This window comes from Theropithecus gelada, chromosome 3 (assembly GCF_003255815.1).
Source record: "Theropithecus gelada isolate Dixy chromosome 3, Tgel_1.0, whole genome shotgun sequence".
Classification (NCBI taxonomy): Eukaryota; Metazoa; Chordata; class Mammalia; order Primates; family Cercopithecidae; genus Theropithecus; species Theropithecus gelada.
This window is the reverse complement of record NC_037670.1, coordinates 15488723-15513361: the sequence shown is the minus strand read 5'-3', so window position 1 is coordinate 15513361 and position 24639 is coordinate 15488723. Positions and strand designations below refer to the sequence as shown.

At 44.9% G+C, this 24639-nt stretch overlaps 1 protein-coding gene and 1 non-coding gene across 3 annotated transcripts in view; one reads left to right on the top strand and one right to left on the bottom strand.

The window, feature by feature from the left end:
- The first annotated feature begins 4066 nt into the window (after positions 1-4066).
- The window catches only part of EIF2AK1 (eukaryotic translation initiation factor 2 alpha kinase 1), a 41324-nt gene continuing 20751 nt past the window's right edge, over positions 4067-24639 (top strand). The window contains exons 1-8 of one of the 2 annotated variants that reach the window (XM_025381176.1): positions 4067-4331; positions 9847-10005; positions 15939-16072; positions 17143-17180; positions 18915-19014; positions 20154-20234; positions 21761-21860; positions 23463-23520. In XM_025381176.1, coding sequence (XP_025236961.1) covers positions 4214-4331; positions 9847-10005; positions 15939-16072; positions 17143-17180; positions 18915-19014; positions 20154-20234; positions 21761-21860; positions 23463-23520 — 788 coding nt within the window. In that variant the 5' untranslated portion in view covers positions 4067-4213. Of the gene's footprint in view, positions 4332-9846; positions 10006-15938; positions 16073-17142; positions 17181-18914; positions 19015-20153; positions 20235-21760; positions 21861-23459; positions 23521-24639 lie in introns of both variants that reach the window. The other variant, XM_025381175.1, reaches the window with a different exon arrangement.
- LOC112621905 lies at positions 5663-5766 on the bottom strand. Its single transcript, XR_003118835.1, has one exon. It is a non-coding gene; the product is annotated as a U6 spliceosomal RNA (small nuclear RNA).

Below are 24639 nucleotides of genomic sequence, written 5' to 3'. Positions count from 1 at the left end.
TCACCATATTGGCCAGTCGGGTCTTGAACTCCTGACCTCAGGTGATCTACCTGCCTTGGCCTCCCAAAGTGCTGGGATTACAGGCGTGAGCCACCGTGCCCAGCCTCTTTTTTTTTTTTTTTTTTTTATTGTAGCATACAAGTGTTAGATACTCACTTGTTTACAATGCCCACTTCCCAATGGGCTGCTCAACTGGAAACAAAGGTATGTATGGGTTAACATTTCATCATGAGACTTGAAGGGGACACAGAGCCAAACTATATCAGAGGAGTACTACAATGGCATTTTGTAGTTGGGGAGGAGGTCAGATTCAACTTCAAATACAACAAGGAAAAGTGAGAATCCGTAGCCAAAGATAAGAGTGTGCTTGTTGGCACGGGTGGTCAGTGCATGGAAAATTACCACGAGGAGCCCGGGCATGGTGGTTCACGCCTGTAATCACAGCACTTGGGGAGGCCGAGGCCGGCGGGTCACAAGGTCAGGAGATGGAGACCATCCTGGCTAACACGGTGAAACCCTGTCTCTACTAAAAATACAAAAAATCAGCCGGGTGTGGTGGTGGGCACCTGTAGTCCCAGCTACTCGGAGGCTGAGGCAGGAGAATAGCGTGAACCCGGGAGGCGGAGCTTGCAGTGAGCAGAGATCGCACCACTGCACTCCAGCCTGGGCGACAGAGCCAGACTCAGTTTCAAACAAAACAAACAAACAAACAAACAAAAAATTACCATGAAGAAAATCAGGGGTTAAGGGGGGATTTCTGGCTAAATCCACCTAATAGGATTCTTGCTGAAAGCAGGCCAGGGTGATGAGACATCACCTGGGGGATGTTAGGGGAGGAGGAACCCAACCAGTTGTAGAGGATGACCAGATATTGAGAATGAGGGATTCAGGCTAAAGCGACTTACTAGGATTCTTGTGAGAATTGGACAATATAGAGATGAACATATGAGCTCCAAAATCAGGGCCTAGTTGAGAAATCAGAGGGGTCTGACTAGAGATAAGTCAAGAAGAGAATCTTCATTAACCATTTGACTTTATTCAAGATTGCTAAATTGCTCATTAGCAAGGTACGATCATTTCTCTTTTTTTTTTTTTTTTTTTGAGACAGAGTCTCACTCCATCACCCAGGCTGGAGTGCAGTGGCGTGATCTCCACTCACTGCAAGCTCCGTCTCCCGGGTTCACGCCATTCTGCTGCCTCAGCCTCCCGAGTAGCTGGGACTACAGACACCCGCCACCACACCCGGCTGATTTTTTGTATTTTGTAGTAGAGACAGGGTTTCACCGTGTTAGCCAGGATGGTCTCCATCTCCTGACCTCGTGATCCGCCCGCCTCGGCCTCCCCAAGTGCTGGGATTACAGGCGTGAGCCACTGCGCCTGGCTGATAGTTTATCTTTTTTCATATCCACACCAACACTTGGTATGAGAAAGTTTACATTTGCAAATATATTTTGAAGCGATATTTCATCCTTTAACTTGCATTTACTTGTAGCTAATGAAACTTGTGCAGCTCTTCTATCTTATTGGTCATTTGGGGTTCCTCTTTGGTTAACTGTATGTTTAATATTGCAAGCTGATATGCGGTATTGTATTTCTTAAAAAAAATTAATTTCTGCTGGATGTGGTGGCTCATGCCTGTAATCCCAGCGCTCTGGGAGGTGAGGTGGGCGGATCATGAGGTCAGGGGTTTGAGAGCAGCTATATAGAGTATGTTGCTTTTTTTCTCTATGCCTTCAGTAACACTGGGCATTTCCAGTGATGGTGGAAAATGGTGAGAACCAGATATTGCATATCAACGTTACTATTATTCGTTTTAAATTATAGAGAAGAGGTCTCACTAAATTGTCCAGGCTGGTCTTGAACTCCTGGCCTCAAGCAATCCTCCTGCATCAGCCTCCCAAAGTGCTGGAATTATAGGTGTGAGCCACCGTGCCTGGCCCATGCTAACATTTTTAATGCAAGTAAAGTGTGCCATTGTATGAATGTTCGTTGTTAATTGAGCCAATTATCTTGTCTTCTAGTTTTGGCAGTTATAAGCATTGTTTCGATCATTAGCTTTTAAACTATGTATTCTTGCTTGTTTTTAACTTTTTCCTTAGGATAAATTTCTGACAGTTGAATTGTGGAAGAAAAAAAGTATTTTTATTTTTATTTTATTTATTTATTTTTGAGATGGAGTCTCACTCTGTCACCCAGGCTAGAGGACAGTGGTGCAATCTCGGCTCACTGCCAGCTCTACTTCCCGGGTTCACGCCATTCTCCTGCCTCAGCCTCCCGAGTAGCTGGGACTACAGGCGCCCACCACGCCTGGCTAATTTTTTGTATTTTTAGTAGAGACGGGGGTTTCACCGTGTTAGCCAGGATGGTCTTGATCTCCTGACCTCGTGATCTGCCCACCTCGGCCTCCCAAAGTGCAGGGATTACAGGTGTGAGCCACCGCGCCCGGCCAGTATTTGTGTTTTTTTTTTTGTTTTTTTTTTTACAGTATTTGTATTTTTAAAGCTGTGAATACATATAGACAAAACACTCTTCAGAAGGGGCATGCTTTTCTGGAACATCAGCAAGGCACGGGAAGGAACATCTCTAATCTCTTTTATTTTGAGACTGAGTCTTGCTTTGTTGCCCAGGCTGGAGTGCAGTGGCTGGATCTCAGCTCACTGCAAGCTCTGCCTCCTGGATTCAAGCGATTCTCCTGTCTCAGCCTCCCAAGTAACTGGGATTACAGGCATGCACCACCACGCCTGGCTAATTTTTTGTGTTTTGAGTAGAGACGGGGGTTTTACCATGTTGGCCAGGCTGGTTTCGAACTCCTGATCTCAGATGATCCACCTGCCGTGGCCTCCCAAAGTGCTAGGATTACGGAGGTGAACCATCGCGCCTGGCCCAACTCTAATGTTTGGAATCTAATCTATCTGGAGGACTACACCTTTATTTTGTATTTTTCTTTCTTTATTTTCTTTATCTATCTTTACAGTACTTTGAGTTGCTGTTTAAGAGAACTACACCTTTAATTGCCTCTACCAGGCTGAGTGCATCCAAGTATGACTGTCTATGGAAAACAAGTTCAAACAGAATTCTTAAACAATACCACTTTTACACATCGTGCTGTGGTTGAGGTCCAAAATCTGAAAGATTTTTATTTCAACTGTAGCTGATCCATGAAAATTAAGGATAATTTTTTCCTTTTTTTTTCGAGATGGAGTCTTGCTCTGTCACCCAGGCTGGAGTGCAGTGTGCAGTGGCCCGATGTCTGCTCACTGCAACCTCTGTCCCCAGGGTTCAACCGATTCTCCTGTCTCAGCCTCCCGAATAGCTGAGACTACCTGCACGTGCCACCACGCCCAGCTAATTTTTGTATTTTTAGTAGAGACGGGGGTTTCACCATATTGGCCAGGCTGGTCTCGGACTCTTGACCTCAGGTGATCCGCCCACCTTGGTCTGTCGAAGTGCTGGGATTACAGGTGTGAGCCACCACGCCCGGCTTAGCGTGGATTTTTGAATCTGAGGGTTTCATACCACAGTGGATGGAGTGTGGCCAGGGCGGGGTGTTTTAGTTTGGAAAACTAACCTGCACATGTACCCCCTGAACCTAAAAGTTTTTTTTTTTTAAGGAAAACATTTCAGTTGTAAATTCGAAGAGGAAATTCTGTTAGGTTCAATCACTTTGCATTTTGGAATGCAGTTGGCATCTCCCGTTTCTTTGTGGCATAACGGTTGACCAAAATAGGTTCAGGTCTCATTGAGACAGGTTTTGAAAACGCTTTTTAAAATTTTTTTCCTGGAAAACAAATGACCAAAGTCATTGCTGTACCCGCAAAAGGTAAATATATTTCGATTAGTCTCCGCGGACACCTGATTCTTACACTGACACTCGAGTCTGGGCGTGAGACGTGAGCGCTAAACTCTTCTGGGGTAGCTGGAAGCTAGGCCAGGCTTCACCTGGGCGCCCCTTAAACTCCGCCTCCGGCAGATGAGCCCACTAGACCGCATGCGCAGGGGGTGCGCCCGCGCCGGACCCGTCCAACTCTTCCAATCCGAAAAGGGCGGAGTCTGTTACAGGCCCCGCCCCCTAGTTAAGGGGTGCGCGTGGCTGGGGCCGGTCTTCCGCCTGGTGAGGGGCTACTTCCGGGTCGGACGGCGCTAGGTGCAGCAGCCGAGTGTGGTAGTGCTTGGCTGGCCGGCGGGCTGGGCTGCGGCCCGCGCGCGCTCGGCGATGCAGGGGGGCAACTCTGGGGTCCGCAAGCGCGAAGAGGAGGGCGACGGGGAGGGGGCTGTGGCTGCGCCGCCGGCCATCGACTTTCCCGCCGAGAGCTCAGACCTCAAATATGACGGTGAGGGATCGGATTGCGGTGTCGCCGCTCTGCTCTCTCTGTCCACCCGCGTTTGCGGGCGGTATAGGCAGCCCTGAGGTTTGCCTGAAGACCCGGGTGAATTCGGCTGCCTCCAGGGTTGAACCGGGGGACCAGCCGCGCAGTGCTGGGGGGCGGCGGGCGGGCCGTCGGGGTAAGGTAAATATTGTTTGAAAAGGACGTCTGCTTCTCGCTCCTTTGTTTACATTTCTGTTCCTTGGTTTCCTCTCTGGGGACTGAGGCCCTCGGACGGCTGGGGGCATCCCTGAGGTCACCGTCCTGCCCCCAAGCCCTGGGTTTTGTCATTGGTTGAGAACGATCTTCTTTCGTTGCAGCGAGAATTTGCAAACTGTAAGCTGAATAGTTTGGGTTAAGAGTTGTAATTTGTAACTTTTCTTGTCTTTTGCTTAATTGGAAGGAGAACTAAAGATTTCTCATAGTGAGGCAGCGTGGAAATAAATAAACGTCTTTGGTTTAAAGAATAAAAAGGCCCCAATTTTTTTTTTGGAGACAGTCTTGCTCTGTCACCCAGGCTGGAGTGCAGTGGCACAATCATAGCTCATTGCAGCCTCCAACTCCTGGGCTCAAGTGATCCTCCAGCTTCAGCCTCCCGAGTAGCTGGGACCACAGGTGCACACCACCATGCCCGACTAATTTAAAAAAATTTTTTTTTTTTGCAGAGATGGGGTCTTGCTGTGTTCCCCAGGCTGGTCTCGAAAGCCTGGCCTCAAGCGATGCTCCCGCCTCGGCCTCCCAAAGTGCTGGGATTATAGATGTGAGCCCCCACTCTCAGCCCCCAAGTTTTCTTGAGGCCTTTGATTACTAGGAGATATGGGGTAGCTAAGTTACTTAGCATAGAGTAAGAGATGCTTAACATTGACTCTAGGTAAAAGTGTCCACTATTTTGATGAAAGTGAAATACAGTCTTTAGTTGCTGCCAGGTGTTTTAGCAATATTAAAAATTAAATTGTGCTATTAAGAATGAATACATTGGCCGAGTGGGGTCACGCCTGTAATCCCAGCACTTTGGGAGCCTGAGGTGGGCGGATCACCCGAGGTCAGGAGTTCAACACCAGCCTGGTCAACCCCCTCTCTACTAAAAATATAAAAATTAGCTGGGCGTGGTAGCGGGCGCCTGTAATCCCAGCTACTTTTGAGGCTAAGGCAGGAGAATCGCTTGCTTGAACCCAGGAGGCGGTGGTTGTAGTGAGCCGAGATCGCACCACTGCACTCCAGCCTGGGAGACAGAGGAAACTCCGTCTCAAAAAAAAAAAAAAAAAGAATACATTGATTCAGGGATTTTTTTTTTTCTCTTTTATATGGAATGCTTCAGGAATTTGTGTTTCATTCTTGTGCGGAAGCTGTGTTAATCTTCTCTGTGTCATTCCAGTTTTTAGTATATGTGCTGCTGAAGTTTTTAACTATATGGTAATTCCAACAGAATGACTGCAGAGAATACACATTGATTTGAAGCATGAAACAAAAAAAAAAGTGTTGCAATTGAGTTAAAGGTACAAATTGTTTCTGTAAGAGAAAGCATATGAGAAAAAATAAAGATGCAAACTGAGTTGAAATGGTTTTGATTCAGATGGAATAAATACATGGAAATGTTGCATTTTTATCCTTAATACTACCTGTAATTTTTTTTTTTTTTTCTTAAAGAGATGGGGTCGTCTGGGAGATTGCAGTGAGCTGAGATCGTGCCATTGCACTGCAGCCTGGGTGACAGAGTGAGACTCTGTCTAAAAAAAAAAAAAGATGGGGTCTTCTTTTGTTGCCCAGTCTGGTCTCAAACTCCTGGGCTCAGCGGATCCTCCTGCCTCAGCCTCCCAAAGTGCTAGGATAGGCGTGAGCCACTGTGCCCAGCCAAGCCTATAATTTTTGACCATAAAGAGAAACAAAAGCAGAGTGTGATAGTAATTCCAGTAGGCTATTAACAGAAGAAAATTTTAAAAACTATTTTTTAATGGACAAACAACTTTTCTCCCACATATAAGGTGGTATATTATAGCCCAATAATATAGAAAGTGTTATGTCATGGGAAAAGTCCCAGCTGTAAACATGCAAGTGTCTTTTCTGTAACATTGTGATAAGGGTTTCTGCACACTAAAGATTATTCTTGAAGGGAGTGATCTTAGATAAGCTTTTAAAATTTTTCTTTTCCTGGGTTACCGATAATACTGTTGTGTTGACATATGGCCTTTTCTTCCAAAGAGGCCCAGAATGTCCAGACAGAGTTTATGTTTTTTTGTTTTTTTTTGTTTTTTTTTTTTTGAGATGAAGTCTCACTGTGTCACCCAGGCTGGAGTGCAATGGCGCGATCTCGCCTCACTGAAACCTCTGCCCTTCCAGGTTTAAGCAGTTCTCTGCCTCAGCCCCCAGAGTAGCTGGAATTACAGATGCCTGTCACCACACCCAGTTAATTTTTTGTATTTTTAGTAGAGACGGAGTTTCACCATCTTGGCCAGGCCGGTCTTGAACTCCTCACCTTGTGATTCACCTGCCTTGACGTCCCAAAGTGCCAGGATTACAGGCGTGAGCCACCGTGCCTGCCCTTTTTTTTTTTTTTTTTTTGAGACTGAGTCTTACACCATTGCCCGGGCTGGAGTGCAATGGCTTGATCTTGGCTCACTGCAACCTCCACCTCCTGGGTTCAAGCCACTCTCCTGCCTCAGCCTCCTGAGTAGCTGGGATTACAGGCACCCGCCACCACTCCTGGCTAATTTTTTCTAGTTTTTAGTAGAGACGGGGTTTCACTGTGTTGGCCAGGCTGGTCTTGAACTCCTGACCTCGTGATCCGCCTGCCTCAGCCTCCCAAATTGCTGGGATTACAGGTGTGAGCCGCTGCGTCCAGCCCACAGTTTATGTTTTTAAACTTATTTTAGAGGCAGAATCTCGCTGTGTCACCCAGTGCAGTGGTATAATCACAGCTTAATGCACCCTTGTTTTCTCAGGCTCAAGCTATCTTCCTGCCTCAGCCTCCTGAGTAGCTGGATCTACAGGTGCGTGCTACCATGCCCAGCGAATTTTTTGTAGTTTTTCTTTGTAGGGACAGGGTCTCAGTATGTTACCCAGGCTGGTTTTGAACTCCTGGGCTCAAGCAGTCCTCATGCCTTGCCCTCTTAAAGTGCTGGGATTACAGGTGTGAGCCCCCGCACCGGGCCCATTTCTTTTTTTTTTTTTTTTTGAGACGGAGTCTCGCTCTGTCGCCCAGGCTGGAGTGCAGTGGCCGGATCTCAGCTCACTGCAAGCTCCGCCTCCCGGGTTTACACCATTCTCCTGCCTCAGCCTCCCAAGTAGCTGGGACTACAGGCACCCGCCACCTCGCCCGGCTAGTTTTTTTGTATTTTTTAGTAGAGATGGGGTTTCACCGTGTTAGCCATGACGGTCTCGATCTCCTGACCTAGTGATCCACCTGTCTTGGCCTCCCAAAGTGCTGGGATTACAGGCTTGAGCCACCGCGCCCGGCCCATTTTTTTCCTTTTTATTTTTGCATGTATTTATTTTTAATTTTAGAACACTAGAATTCACCTGATCGTTTTTCACTTGATGTAAAAATGAATAGGTAAATAATTTCTGGCAGGCAGTCTGCATGATTTGAAGAAGTCACTCTGCCGGCTAATGGCAGAGTCAGAAAATTCAAAACCTAAATGTAACTTTAACATTTTTGGCAATTTATTTGTTTATTTATAGAATGAAATGGAGTTTGGCTCTGCCACCCAGGTTGGAGTGCAGTGGTGCAGTCTCTGCTCACTGCAACCTCCGCCTCCTGGGTTCAAGCGATTCTCCTGCCTCAGCCTCCTGAGTAGCTGGGATCACAGGTGCACACCATCACGCCCAGCTAATTTTTGTATTTTTAGTAGAGACGGGGTTTCACCATGTTGGCGAGGCTGGCCCCAAGCTCCTGACCTCAGGTGATCCGCTTGCCTCGGTCTCTCTAAGTACTGGAATTACAGATGTGAGCCACCACACCTGGCTGGTTTTTTTTTTTTTTTTTGAGACAGAGTTTCACTTTGTTGCCCAGGCTGGAGTGCAATGGCATGATCTCAACTCACCCCAACCTCCACCCGCCTCCCGGGTTCAAGTGATTCTCCTGCCTCAGCCTCCCGAGTAGCTGGGATTACAGGCATGTGCCACCACGCCTGGCTAATTTTGTATTTTTCGTAGAGACAGGGTTTCTTCATGTTGCCCAGGCTGGTCTCGAACTCCTAACCTTAGGTGATCTGCCTGCCTCAGCCTCTGAAAGTGCTGGAATTACAGGCATGTGCTACTGCGTCCAACTAGTTTTTTTTTTTTTTTTTTTTTTTTTGAGACTGAGTCTGGCTCTGTCGCCCAGGCTGGAGTGCAGTGGCCGGATCTCAGCTCACTGCAAGCTCCGCCTCCCGGGTTTACGCCATTCTCCTGCCTCAGCCTCCGGAGTAGCTGGGACCACAGGCGCCCGCCACCACGCCCGGCTAGTTTTTTGTATTTTTTAGTAGAGACGGGGTTTCACCGTGTTAGCCAGGATGGTCTCGATCCAACTAGTTTTTTTAAACCTGTTTAGTAATGTCTTAAGCAGTAAGTGAGAACTTATGACCTTCAGCCTTAGTGCCAACTCGTCTGTCTGTATGGTCTCATACGGCGCAAAGAGGATGGGGTTGGGAGTCAGTCTGATCTGCCTGGTTCACTGGTTCCTCAGCCGCTCTGAGATCAGTGTTTTCATCTGTAAAATGGGAATGAACACGAGCACTTACATTATATTATTTTTTGAGCACTGAAGGAGATTGTGCATGTACATAAGTAGCACTGCTCAACAAGAACAGTTTCTATTTTTCCTATCTTTCCCTCTCTCATCTGCCCAACTTCTTTTTTTTTTTTTTTTTTTTGAGATGGAGTTAAACTCTTGTTGCCCAGGCTGTAATGCAATGGCGCGATCTGGGCTCACCACAACCTCTGTCTCCCAGGTTCAAGAGATTTTCCTGCCTCAGCCTCCCTAGCAGCTGGGATTACAGGCACCCACCACCACACCTGGCTAATTTTGTATTTTTAGTAGAGACCGAGTTTTACCATGTTGGTCAGGCTGGTCTCAAACTCCTGACTTCAGGTGATCCACCGGCCTTGGCCTCCCAAAGTGCTGGGATTATAGGCGTGAACCACTGTGCCTGACCGTCTTCTGCCTAACTAATTTCTTTATGCCTGGGTCTTGGCTGTCTTCTCAAAGGAAGGAATCCATTCTAGTCCCACTTCCTTGCGTATTGATTTATTTCTACTGTTGGACACATCAGAAAACTGTTTCTCCTCTGTCTCATGGCATCTTTCTGCTGATCCTCCAGCTTCCAGGATTCAATTCCAAACTCACTTCCAGAAAGCCTTTCTTGATTAACCCAACTCAGCATAACTATTCTTTCGGTTTTTATCTGCTTACATTTAGTTTGTGTTTCATTAATTAGAATACTGTTTTGTCATTTTGAGACAGGTTTACCATTAACTTAAAAATATTTTCCTTTTTAATTTTTAGAATCTGATGTTCCTGCAGAACTCCAGGTGTTAAAAGAACCCCTACAACAGCCAACCTTCCCTTTTGCAGTTGCAAACCAACTCTTGCTTGTTTCTTTGTTGGAGCACTTGAGCCATGTGCATGAACCAAACCCACTTCGTTCAAGACAGGTGTTTAAGTGTAAGTAAGAATAAATTAATCTTGCTTAATAAAGCTTGTAAAGGCTGGGATCTGTGGTTCATGCCTGTTATCCTAGAACTTTGGGAGGCCGATGGGGGTGGATCACCTGAGGTCAGGAGATCGAGATCAGCCTGGCCAACATGGCGAAACCCCCTCTCTACTCAAAATATGGAAATTAGCCAGGTGTTGTGGCAGGTGCCTGTAACTCCAGCTACTTGGGAGGCTGAGGCAAGAGAATCACTTGAATGGGGGAGGTGAAGATTGCAATGAGCCAACACAGTACCACTGCACTCCCGTCTGGGCAACACAGTGAGACTCTGTCTCAAAAATAAATAAATAAATAAATGAAGCTTATAAAAATACTGTGTTGCTGTTCTCACTTACTTGTGGGAGGTAAAAATTAAAACAGTTTTTAATTAATGGAGATAGAGTAGAATGATGGTTACCAGAGGCTGGGAGGATAGTGGAGGATGGTTAATGGGTATAAAAATATAGTTAGAATAAATCGAATCTAGTATTTGGTAGCACAACAGGGTGACTACAGTCAGCAATAATTTATTGTACATTTAAAAATAACAAAAAGACGGCCAGGCGCAGTGGCTCATGCCTGTAGTCCCACCACTTTGGGAGGCCAAGGCAGTGGGATCACTTGAAGTCAGGAGTTTGAGACCAGCCTGACCAACATGGTGAAAGCCCGTCTTACTAAAAAAATGCAAAAGTAGGCCAGGCCAGGTTGCTCATGGCTGTAATCCCAGCACTTTGGGAGGCCAAGGTAGACAGATCACGAGGTCAGGAGATCGAGACCATCTTGGTGAGCACGGTGAAACCCCGTCTCTACTGAAAATACAAAGAAAAATTAGCCAGGCATGGTGGCAGGCGCCTGTAGTCCTAGCTTCTAAGGAGGCTGAGGCAGGAGAATGGCGTTAATCTGGGAGGCGGCAGAGCTTGCAGTGAGCGGAGATCACGCCACTGCACTCCAGCCTGGGTGACAGAGCGAGACTCCGTCTCAAAAATAAAAAAAAAAAATGCAAAAGTAGCCAGTAGCCAGACATCATGGCACACAGCTGTAATCTCAGGTATTTGGGAGGCTGAGGCAGGAGAATTGTTTGAACCCAGGAGGTGGAGGTTGCAGTGAGCTGAGATCATGCCACTGCACTCCAGCCTGGGTAACAAGAGCAAAACTCCATCTCAAAAAAAAAAAAAAAAGAATGGGCCAGGCATGGTGGCTCATACCTATAATCCCAGCACTTTGGGAGACTGAGGCGGGTGGATCATGAGGTCAAGAAATCGAGACCATCCTGGCCACCAAGGTGTAACCTTGTCTCTACTAAAAATACAAAAATTAGCTGGGCGTGGTGGTGGGCACCTGTAATCCCAGCTATTCAGGAGGCTGAGGCTGGAAAATCGCTTGAACCTGGGAGGCGGAGGTTGCAGTGAGCCGAGATCATGCCATTGCACTCCAGCCTGGTGACAGAGCGAGACTGTCTCAAAAAATAAAAATAATGAAGAGTATAATTGGATTGTTTGTAACACAAAGAAGGGATAAATGCTTTAGATGATGGATACCCCATTTATCCTGATGTAATTATTACACATTACATGCCTGTATCAAAATATCTCATGTACCCCCATAAATATATACACCTACTATGTACTCACAAAAATTAAAAATACAAAATAAAGTATGTTGTTTAATGCCAGGAGTCTGGAAAGCAGCTGGTATACAAAAACTGGAGGAAATAAATATTAATGGTTTCCCCACTTCAATTCAGCTTACATTTTCCTTTGAGTAATTCCTTATGAATGTATTAACTGTGGATCCCATAATTGCATAAAATTGGATAAATGAAAGATAGTTCTTTTGTATCTATACTATGATAATGCACAAGTTTTTTTTTTTTTTTCCTCGAAATGGAGTCTTACTTTGTCACCCAGGCTGGAGTGCATTGGTGCGATCTCTGCTCACTGCAACCTCCACCTCCCAGGTTCAAGCGATTCTCCTGCCTCAGCCTCCCAAATAGCTGGGATTACAGGCGCGTGTCACCAAGTCAGGGTAATTTTTGTTTTTTTAATAGAGATAGGGTTTCACCATGTTGTTCAGGCTGGTCTCGAACTCCTGACCTGATGATCTGCCTGCCTCGGCCTCCCAAAGTGCTGGGATTACAGGTGTGAGCCACCACCTGGCCCCTTTTTTTTTTTTTTAAGGTGAAGTTTTGCTTTTGTCCGGGCTGGAGTGTGCAATGGCGCCATCTCCGCTCACTGCAACCTCTGCCTCCTGGGTTCAAGTGATTCTCCTGCCTCAGTCTCTAGCCTCACTACGCCTGGCTAATTTTTCGTATTTTTAGTAGAGACGGGTTTCACCATGTTGGCCAGGCTGGTCTCGAACTTTTGACCTCAGGTGATCCACCCACCCCTTCCTCCCAAAGTGCTGGGATTAGAGGCCTGAACCAGCACGCCCAACTAATTCATACAATTTTTGAAGCTCTGTTATGGTGTAGCTGGTGAGCAGATAAAAGAAAATCACATAAAACTCATTGTGAACCAATTCTCGACCAGAGAACTGGAACCAACTGCACATTGTGTGGTTGAAAATGTTTATTTTTATACCTGCTGTAGGGTACTTATATGAGAAACTTGAGCACAAAAGTGAGTAGAATCATAGATAATGATGTTCATGGTTCAGTTTATTGACTGAGACCATTGTGGCTTCTTTAATAGTTCTGGTCACAAGTTGGGCATGGTGGCACGTGCCTGTAATCCCAGCTACCCGGGAGGCTGAGGTGAGAGGAGCACTCGAGCCTAGGAGTTCAAGGTTTCAGTGTGCCTTTTTTTTTTTTTTTTTTTTGAGACGGAGTCTCCCTCTGTCGCCCAGGCTGGAGTGCAGTGTGCAGTCTCGGTTCACTGCAAACTCCACCTCCTGGTTCAAGCCTCAGTCTCTCAAGTAGCCCAGCCTTCAGTGTGCTTTGATCATGCCTGTGAGTAGCCAGTGCGCTCCAGCCTGGGTGACATAGTAAGAGTCCGCCTCTAGAGAAAAAAAAAAAAAAAAAGAATAGTTTCAGCCAGAGATTCTGAGGTTCTTTTTTTTTTTTTTACCAAAACAGTCTCAAACTTACACTTTTATGTGGTCTTAAAACTGAATGCGGTTTTTGGCCGGGCGCAGTGGCTCAAGCCTGTAATCCCAGCACTTTGGGAGGCCGAGACCATCCTGGCTAACACAGTGAAACCCCGTCTCTACTAAAAAAAAAAAAAAACAAAAAACTAGCCGGGCGTGGTGGCGGGCGCCTGTAGTCCCAGCTACTCGGGAGGCTGAGGCAGGAGAATGGGGTGAACCCGGGAGGCGGAGCTTGCAGTGAGCTGAGATCTGGCCACTGCACTCCAGCCTAGGTGACAGAGCGAGACTCCGTCTCAAAAAAAAAAAAAGAAAAAAAACCCTGCGGTTTTAGTTAAAGATACATTATCATTTTGGCTGGGCACAGTGGCTCACGCCTGTAATCCCAGCACTTTGGGAGGCCCAGGCGGGTGGATCACCTAAGGTCAGGTTCAAGACCAGCCTGGCCAATGTGGTGAAACCCCGTCTCTACTAAAAATACAAAAATTAGCTGGGCGTGGTGGTGGGCGCCTGTAATCCCAGCTACTCGGGAGACTGAGGCAGGAGAATTGCGTGAACCCCAGAGGTAGAGGTTGCAGTGAGCCAAGATTCCACCATTGCACTCCAGCCTGGGCGACAGAGTGAGACTCCATCTCAGAACAAAACAAAACAAAAAGATACATTATCATTTTGATAAACTTGACTGGACATGAAAAATGGTACAAATATCTGTACATTGTATACTTACTGTTTCTTGAATAAAGCAAATAATACACTCTGCATTCCAAGCAGTGGCATATGTGGTGGGAGGTGGGGTAAACAGGAAGTGTGTTCCTTAGGTTCTGAAGCGTTGGTACCTGGGGATTATTGTATTAGTCTCATCAAATAGAGAAGCAGATTAGGATAATACAGCAATCTTGCACATAATTAAAGCAATCCTGTGAATTTTACTGATTTAATTTATTAGTAAAATTTACTGATTTACTTTAATTTTAAGATAACTTTTTTTTTTTTTGAGACGGAGTCTCTCTCTGTCGCCCAGGCTGGAGTGCAGTGGCGTGATCTCAGCTCACTGCAACCTCCGCCTTCTGTGTTCATGCCATTCTCTTGCCTCAGCCTCCTGAGTAGCTGGGAGTACAGGTGCCCGCCACCACGTCTGGCTAATTTTTTGTCTTTTTAGTATTTTTAGTAGAGATGGGGTTTCACTGTGTTAGCCGGGATGGTCTCGATCTGGTGACCTGGTGATCCTCCCGCCTCGGCCTCCCACAGTGCTGGGATTACAGGCGTGAGCCACCGCTCCTGGCCTAGATGACTGAATTTTAGAACAAGGTTATTTAAATAAATGTTTTTGATGTGATCAGTGAGTTGATAATCTAAATGGAGAATTTTCTTTTTTTTTTTATTTTAAGCAACAAATTTGGCTTTCATAAATGTAGAGTTTTTGATGCAGAAAGAATATCCTTGGTGGGGCATGGTGACTCATGCCTGTAATCCTAGCACTTTGGGAGGCCGAGGTGGGCGGATCACAAGGTCAGGTGTTCGAGACCAGCCAAACACAAAAATTAGGCAGTTGTGGTGGCAGGCATCTGTAATCCCGGCTAGTTGGGAAGGTGAGGCATGAGAATCCCTAGAACCCAGGAGGCAGAGGTTGCAGTGATCTGAGATCATGCCACTACACTCTAGCCTGGGCAATAGGGTGAGACTCTGTCTCAAAAAAATAAAATAAAATAAAATAAAATAAAATTAGCTGGGCATGGTGGTGTGCATCTGTAATCCCAGCTACGCAGGCGTCTGAGGTAGGAAAATTGCTTGAACCCTGGAGGCGGAGGTTGCAGTAAGCCGAGATTTTGCTATTGCACTCCAGCCTGGGCGACAGAGCGAGACTCTGTCTTAAAAAAAAAACAAAAAACAAAAACAACAGCAACAATATCCTCTTTGGTATCTGTATTTGTTGAATGAGTAGGAGCCAAGACACCTTTGTGGAAACTTCTTTTTCTAAGGAGCTTGGTATTTGGTTTATACACGTGTGTACCATGGGCTCTTTGTATGTTGTTTAAAGGTATTTCATGATGACGAATGGTCACTTTTGTTGTAAGTTCTCATCATATGTTTGCCCTCCTGCCCTTATTCTTCTCTTACTGACTAACAGCAAAGGGTAATGTGTGGAATGTCAGAAGACTTTGTTTACTCTTTTTTTTTTTTGCCCTTTTTTTAGAAACAGCTTAGTACTTTACTGACTAGTCTTGGTAAACAAGTGACTGTACAGGGTAAGAGAAGTCATTATAGTTGTGCTTTTCATGAATGCGTGTAGTGTACTAGTTGCTCCTTTTAGAGAATCATTCCCCAAATTTCTTCGCTTTTAAAAAAAATTCATCTAAGAGCTGGGCATGTTGGCTCACGCCTATAATCCCAGCACTTTGGGAGGTGGAGTTGGGCAGATCACTTGAGGCCAGGAGTTCGAGACCAGCCTGGCCAAACCCCATCTTTACAAAAAATAGAAAAATTAGCTGGGCACGGTGGTGCATGCCTGTAATCCCGACTACTTGGGAGGCTGAGGCAGGAGAATCACTTGAAACCGGGAGGCGGAGGTTGCAGTGAGTCAAGATAATTGTCACTGCACTCCAGCCTGGGTGACAGAATGAGACTGTCCTCCCCCCCAAAAAAAATGTCTTTTAAGTTATTCTAGAGAACATTCTCAAGTTTAACGTGTTTATAAATATAGTATTTTTCCTATTGAGGTTTTTGTATATATTGCTGTTACTACACATTATTCTCTGTGTACGCTTTAAAATTGCCATTTTATTAAAGATGTTTCTAATAATAGTTTTTCATATTCTTTTTATAGTACTTTGCCAGACCTTTATCAAAATGGGACTGCTGTCTTCTTTCACTTGTAGTGACGAGTTTAGCTCATTGAGACTACATCACAACAGAGCTATTACTCACCTAATGAGGTCCGCTAAAGAGAGAGTTCGTCAGGTAAGCCCTAAAAAATGTGCTTTGGGTATGACAAAAATATCCTTTAATTTTAAGAGAACATATTTTAAAGCACTATGTAATTCTAATTATAAAACAAGGTTTTAAAAGTATAAACTCTAGGCCAGGGGTGGTGACTCATGCCTGTAATCCCAGCACTTTGGGAGGCTGAGATGGGAGGATCATTTGAGGCCAGGAGTTCAAGACTGCAGTGAGCCATGATCGTGCCTTTGCACTCCAGCCTGAGCAACAGAGTGAGAACCTGCCTTAAAAAAAAAAAAAAAAAAGAGAGAGAGAGGAGAGGCAAAGGAGAGGGCATAGATGGACTGGGATCTTGAGATGATTTTGTTTTTGTTTGTTTTATTTTGTTTTGAAACGGAGTCTTGCACTGTCATCTGGGCTGGAGTGCAGTGGCACAATCTTGGCTCATTGCAGTCTGCCTCCCAGTTTCAAGCGATTCTCCTGCCTTAAGCCTCCCAAGTAGCTGGGACTCCAGGCACCTGCCACCATTCCCAACTACTTTTTTGTATTTTTAGTAGAGACAGGGTTTCTTCATGTTGGCCAGGCTAGTCTCAAACTCCTGACCTCGTGATTCGCCTGCCTCGGCCTCCCAAGTACTGGGAGTACAGGCATGAGCCACCGTACCCTGCCTCATTTATGGTTTTTATTTAGTAAGATGGGAGGTGGTACAGGATTTTGATTAGAGGAGTGACACAATCTGACTTACATTTTAGCAGGGTCACACTGGCTGCTGTGGTGAGAATGAACTGAGGGGGCACAGGCAGAAGCAGGGTGCCAGGTGCCACCATACACGCAAGAGAGGTGGGCAGGCAGGACGGGTGGGGAGCTCCTGCATGGATTTTGAAGGTGATGTCAGTCTTTTCTGCTTCCTGGTCAATTCTCGGCTTTGAAATATTTTCATTTGTAAACTCTTAAGTAATGCTGAAAAAGCCAATGGTTTTTAAAATATTGTTTGTGTGTTTGGGGTTGTTAATGTGATATTGAATTTTGATAGATTCTTTATTCCATGCAAGTTTTCCAAATGCTTTTAAAAAACAATTTTTTAATTGTAGGATCCCTGTGAGGATATTTCTCATATTCAGAAAATCAGGTATGTGTGAGAAACTTTCTTGATTATGCAGACTATTGAAAAGAAATCAGTATCAAGAAAATACTGGTTTGAGGTTGAAACATAATATCGTTAGTATTGTTTATGAACATGAAAAACTTGGTTCTCAGCAATTGAGTACTGCTCCAAGACTTACTTTGCTTCTCATTCCCTCCTCTTTGATCCTCTGCCTTTCAGCATTTAGCGTGAATTCCATGGTCACACTCTTAATTCAGATTCCTGATACCCAGGCTCTGCTGGGGGACCATTGAATTTTGGCTAGTTTAAATACTAGTTTAAAATCTAACTGGTCTGACCTAAATATTCATCAGCTCATGAATAGATAAGCATGTAGTCTATCCCTGCGATAAAGTGTTATTCATCTATTAAAAGGAATGAAGTACTGATTCATGCTACAATATAGATGAATCTTAAAAACATCCTACGTAAAAACAGCCAGTCATAAAAGGCCACATATTGTGTGATTTCATTTCTATGAAATGTCCAGAGTAGGTGAATCCATGGAGATGTAAATAGTGGTTTTATGTGGGGTGGTGGGTAAATAGTGGGGTAAGGGAAGGATGGGGAGTGAAAGCCAGTGGATATAGGGTTTATTTTGGGGGTGATGAAAATATTCTGAAATTAGGTAGCGGTGATGGTTGCACAACTCTATGTCCTAAAAACCACTGAATTGTACATTCGAGAGAGGTGAATTTGACAATATGTGAATTATAGCTTGATAAAAATAAAGCACTCTACATTAAAAAAAAATCTAACTGGTCTACATCATTAAGAAATTTAAGTAGCTGCGTGTGGTGGCGCATACCTGTAGTCCCAGCTACTCGGGAGGCTGAGGCAGGAGGATTGCTTGAGCCCAGGAGTCCTGGGCTATAGTGCACTATGCCAGTCTGATGTCCGCATAAAGTTTGGCATAGTATGGTGACCTTGACTTCCCTGGAGCAAGGGACCACCAGGTTGCCTAAGGAGGAGTGAACTAGCTCAGGTTGGAAACAGAATAGGTCAGTACTCTGGTGCTGCTTAGTAGCAGGATCACACCTGGGAATAGCCACTGCAGTCTAGCCTGGGCAACATAGCTAGACCCTGTCTTAGAAGAAAAATAAAAAATACATTTCAGTGATTTTTTTTTTCTTTTTTTGAGACGAAGTCTTTCTCTGTCACCCAGGCTGGAATACAGTGGCACAACCTTGGCTCACTGCAACCTCCGCCTCCTGGATTCAAGCAGTTCTCCTGCCTCAGCCTCCCGAGTAGCTGGGATTACAGGAACCCACCACCACACCTGGCTAATTTTTGAATTATTACTAGAGACGGGGTTTCACCATGTTGGCCAGGCTGGTTTTGAACTCCTGACCTCATGATTCACCCTCCTCGGCCTCCCAAAGTGCTAGGATTACAGGCGTGAGCCACCACGCCCAGCTGAAATTTCAGTAAATTTATTTCTGAGCTTAGCTAACCAACTGCGGGCTGTTAGTGATTCTTAGGATTTCTGCTGTACAAACCTGGTAATGATTTCTACTTGGAATACCAGTTACTGGTAAAACACTTGATTGTGTTTTCTTCAGAGGGATGAAAAATTTCATTTTAGCCCATCCTTTCCAAATCAGCACAACTTAGTGATACATGAGGTTTGTGAGGTTAGTAATCCCGTGAGCATGAAGTATCCTAGAACGTTTTGATTCTCTCATGTTTTAATATTGATTGATTGTATTTAACTTTCAGATCAAGGGAAGTCGCCTTCGAAGCACAGACTTCACGTTACTTAAATGAATTTGAAGAAGTTGCCATCTTAGGAAAAGGTGGATACGGAAGAGTATACAAGGTAGTCTTCCACGTACTTGTTTTGACCTAGTACCCTAAATAATTGTATTTTCAGACATTGTTTTCACCATTCTTTTATTTATTTATTTATTTTGAGACAGGGTCTCGCTTTGTCGCCAGGCTGGAGTGCAGCAGCGCAGTCTCAGCTCACTGCAACCTCCGACTTCCTAGTTCAGGCTATTCTCCTGCCTCAGCCTCCTGAGTAGCTGGGATTACAGGTGCCCGCCACTACACCCAGCTAATTTTTTTTTTTTTTTGAGACAGAGTCTCGCTCTGTCACCCAGGCTGGAGTGCAGTGGCTGGATCTCAGCTCACTGCAAGCTCCGCCTCCTGGGTTTATGCCATTCTCCTGCCTCAGCCTCCCGAGTAGCTGGGACTACAGGCACCTGCCACCTCCCTGGCTAGTTTTTTGTACTTTTTAGTAGAGACGGGGTTTCACCGTGTTAGCCAGGATGGTCTCGATCTCCTGACCTCGTGATCCGCCCGTATCGGCCTCCCAAAGTGCTGGGATTACAGGCTTGAGCCGCTGCGCCTGGCCAATTTTTGTAATTTTAATAGAGACGGGATTTCACCATGTTGGCCAGGATGGTCTTGATCTCCTGACTTTGTGATCCACCCACCTCAGCCTTCCAAAGGGCTGGCATTACAAGTGTGAGCCACCGTGCTTGGCCTGTTTTCATTATTATAATATAAAGTACTCAAAGGAAAATTCCAAGAAATCACGTATATTTACTTTTCTTTAACATTTGTCATTTACGGGGAAGTGGGCAGGTTGTAATGTTTTTCTAACTGTGTTGATTCTTTATGTGGGTTTTGGAAACTTTGAATTTTTGACCTATAGTTAATTTTAATTAAAAATGTGTTACTAAAAAAAGTTGTGCCACTGTGTTTTGAGCTTACATAGACCTTTTGCTAACATTCCTATTCTTCAGCCGAGAGCTTCTTCGGAGCTACACTCCCAACACTATCTGAAAAGCTCTTGATCTGGCTGACTTCCCTGAACATAGTAAGGAGACATGTCTTTAGCTATATTTTAACTCTTTGGCTAGTTTGGATTGTTTAAGCTCAGATTAAAAGAACTTCTTTATTCAGTTAAAGTTGAATGACACAATATACTTTGTCTTTTCTTCTACTTTTCAGGTCAGGAATAAATTAGATGGTCAGTATTATGCAATAAAAAAGATCCTGATTAAGGGTGCAACTAAAACAGATTGCATGAAGGTATGATTTTTAAAAATTACTTATTTTGAATAATTGTGTATTTAGTTTTTTTTGAAAGAGTTATACATGTATGTGTGTATATTTGGCAAAAATAGGCAGTGTGGATTTCCAGTTTACTAGGAATGGGGTTACAGTAAAGTACCAAAATTAAATTATTATTATTATTATTTGAGATGGAGTTTCGCTCTTTTGCCCAGGTTGGAGTGAAGTGGTGTGATCTTGTCTCGCTGCAACCTCCGCCCCCCTGGGTTCAAGGATTCTCCTGCCTCCCAAGTAGCTGAGATTATAGGTGCCTGCCACCATGCCTGTTTAATTTGTGTGTGTGTGTGTATATATATATATATAAAATTTAAAAAATATATTAGTTTCTTAAAGTAAATGATTGATATATAATATAGCTAGTTATGAAAATACAGGAGCCCAGTTCCAGTTCAGTCTTCTCCCTGACATGCTGTGTGGTTCTGGATGAGTTGCCCAGTCCTCTGAGCCATTTCTGTCACCTGCCCTGAAATAGTAGTGACAGTGGTGATTTTACTTACCTTGGAGGACTGGGGTAGGAATCAAAAGAGAGAATGGTGATAAGTGTGCCATAAAAAGTGTAAAGTACTATATAAATATGTTATTTAGTTGCTATAACAATTGCCATTTGTCTCTCAAAAATATTTCCATTATATTGGCCAGGTGCAGTGGCTCACGCCTGCAATCCCAGCACTTTGGGAGGCCGAGGCAGGCAGATCACTTGAGGCCAGGAGTGTGAGACCAGCCTGGCCAACATGGCGCAACCATGTCTCTACTAAAAACACAAAAATTAGCCGGGTGTGGTAGTGCATGCTTGTAATCCCAGCTACTCGGGAGGCTGAGGCACAAGAATGACCTGAACCCAGCAAGACTTGAACCCAGCAAGCAGAGGTTGCAGTGAGCCAAGATAGCACCACTTCACTCCAGCCTGGGCAATAGAGCGAGACTCTGTCTCAAAAAAAAAAAAAAAAATTCCATTATTTTAACATAATGTAGATGCCTTGTACAGAGGAGTTTTCATTACAGATGCTCCTCCATCTTATGATGGGATTATGTCCTGATAAACCCATCATAAGTTGAAAATATTGTAAATTGGAGACAGAGTTTTGCTCTGTCGCCCAGGCTGGAGTGCAGTGGCGCGATTTTGGCTCACTGCAGGCCCCACCTCCCGGGTTCACGCCATGGAGATGTATTTTAATATGCATAACCTACCGAACTTTGTAGCTTACCCTGCCTACCTTAAATGTGCTCCAAACACTTACATCACTCAATAGTTGGACAGAATCATCTAGCACAAAGCCTATTTTATAATAAAATACCACATATCTCATGCACCGCATATTGCAAGCCAGGGAAAAGATCAAAATTCAAAGTATGTCAAAAATTGTGATGTCTTCACACCATTGTAAGTCAGGGGCCGTCTGTATTTTGCTCTGGAAGAAGAAGTATTGCATAAACATTTAACAAGTTATCAGCAAAAGGCAGATCTAATTCCATTTCTTTTCTAGGTCCTACGGGAAGTGAAGGTGCTCGCAGGTCTTCAGCACCCCAATATCGTTGGCTATCACACTGCGTGGATAGAACATGTTCACGTGATTCAGCCACGAGGTAAGCCGTTTTTGATGACGTGGTAGTTGAAGCATTGGCACACTTCAGCCTGTGGACTAAATCTGGCCTGCCCTTGTTTTTGTACGTACCACAAGGTGAGAATGGTTTTTACATTTATTTTTATTTTTATTTTTTTCGAGATGGAGTCTCGCTCTGTTGCCCATGCTGGAGTGCAGTGGCATGATCTTGGCTCACTGCAACCTCTGCGTCCCGGGTTCATGCCATTCTTCTGCCTCAGCCTCCTGAATAGCTGGGGCTACAGGCGCCCGCCACCACACTTGGCTAATTTTTTTTTTTTTTTTTTTTTTTGTAGTTTTTAGTAGAAATGGGTTTCACTGTGTTGGCCAGGATGATCTCAATCTCCTGACCTCGTGATCTGCCTGCCTCGGCCTCCCAAAGTGCTGAGGTTACAGGTGTGAGCCACCGCACCCAGCCAGTTTTTATATTTTTAAATATTTGAACAAAATCAAAAGATTTTGTGAAATTAATTTCTTTTTTTGAGACAGAGTCTTGCTCTGTCACCCAGGCTGGAGTGTAGTGGTGCGATCTTTGCTCACTGCAACCTCCACCTCCTGGGCTTAAGTGATTATTCTGCCTCAGCCTCCCGAGTAGCTGGGATTATATGTGTGCGCCACCATGCCTGGCTAATTTTTGTATTTTTAGTAGAGACGGGGTTTCACCATGTTGCCCAAGCTGGTCTCGAACTCCTCACCTCAAGTGATCCATGTGCCTCGGCCTCCCAAAGTGCTGGGACTATAGGCATGAGCCTCTGTGCCTGGCCCAAAATTTAAATGTCAATAAATAAAGCTTATTAGAACACAGGCTCATTCATTTCTATATTGTCTATGGTTGCTTTTTACATTTATATTTAGCCAGGTGCGGTGGCTCATGCCTGTAATCCCAGCACTTTGGGAGGCCAAGGCAGGCGGATCACAAGGTCAGGAGTTCGAGACCAGCCTGGCCAATCTGGTGAAACCCCATCTCTAATAAAAATACAAAAATCAGCTGGATATGGCGGTGAGGACCTGTAGTCCCAGCTACTCAGGAGGCTGAGGCAGGAGAATCACTTGAACCCGGGAGGTGGAGGTTGCAGTGAGCTAAGATCATGCCACTACACTCCACCCTGGGCGACAGAGCGAGATTCTGTCTCAAAAAAAAAAAAAAAAAAATTGTTTTAAAAATAGAGATCAGGAATCTCACTGTATTGTGCATGCTATTGTTAAACACCTGAGCTCAAGTGATCCTCGAGCCTTGGCCTCCCAAAGAGTTGGGATTACGGGCATGAGCCACTGGGCCTATGGCTGCTTTTATACCATAACAGAATTGATCAGTTACAGCAGGGTCCCAGAGGGCCCTAAAACCTAAAATATTTACTATCAAGCCCTCGGTAATGTTTGCCGACCCCTAATGTAGTTGCATGGCTTTGTTTTGATGGTTCCTAACACGCGCCATTTGAATAAACTTTTTGTATTTTGCCAGAAGGTCATGACAGTTTTAGACTTATAGTCTCATTTGACACAGTTTGTATATTTTAACTCAGTCTTTGACTACAAATTGAAAAACTGGGCTGTTTGAAGATGATTGTTTGTTTTTGTGCAGCAGACAGAGCTGCCATTGAGTTGCCAACTCTGGAAGTGCTCTCCGACCAGGAAGAGGACAGGTATGTGAATGGGTGTGTCCTGTTATATATTAGGACATTACCTCTTGTCACCTGCATTGGGTTTTGTGTGTGTGACACAGTCTCGCTCTGTTGCCCAGACTAGATTGCAGTGGCGCAATCTCGGCTCACTGCAGCCTCCGCCTCCTGTGTTCCAGCGATTCTCCTGCCTCAGCTTCCCGAGTAGCTGGTGGACTATAGGCGCCCACCAGCACACCTGGTTAATTTTTTGTATTTTTAGTAGACACAGGGTTTCACCATGTTAGCCAGGGTGGTCTTGATCTCCTGACCTTGTGATGCGCCCGCCTCGGCCTCCCAAAGTGCTGGGATTACAGGTGTGAACCATCGCACCTGGCCTGCATTGAGCTATCTTTGTCTTTTGCTACAAGGACCTCAGGAGGAGTGTTTTCGACTTTGCTTATTTTCATTACAAAATGTTAAGTTATTTCTTCCTTTCAGATATTTCCTGTCAGTTTTTTTTTTTTTTTTTTTTTTTAAATGGATTCTTGCTCTATTGCCCAGGCTGGAGTACAGTGACATGGTCTCAGCTCACTGCAACCTCTGCCTCCCAGGTTCAAGTGATCCTCCTGACTTAGCCTCCCCAGTAGTTGGGATTATAGACCTGCACCACTATGCCTGGCTAAGTTTTGTAGTTTTAGTAGAGACGGGGTTTCACCGTATTGGCCAGGCTGGTCTCGAACTCCTGAACTCAGGTCATCTGCCTGCCTTGGCCTCCCAAAGTGCTGGGATTACCAGTGTGAGCCACTGTGCCTGGCCTATTTTTTATTATTTTTGTTGAGACAGGGTCTCGCTCTTTTGCCTAGGCTGGAGTGCAGTGGTATGATCTCAACTCACTGCAACCTTCAACTCCTAGACTCAAGCAATCCTCCCATCTTAGCTGCCTCAGTAGCTGGGATTACAGGTTTGTGCCACCATGTCTGGCTAATTTTTGTATTTTTTGTAGAGATGGGGTTTTGCCATGGTGCTCAGGCTAGCCTCCAACTCCTGGGCTCAAGTGATCCTCCCACCTTGGCCTACCAAAGTGTTGGGATTACAGGCGTGAGCCACTGTGCCAGACCTGTACATTGACTTTTTTTTTTTTTTTTTTTTTTTTGGGGGGGG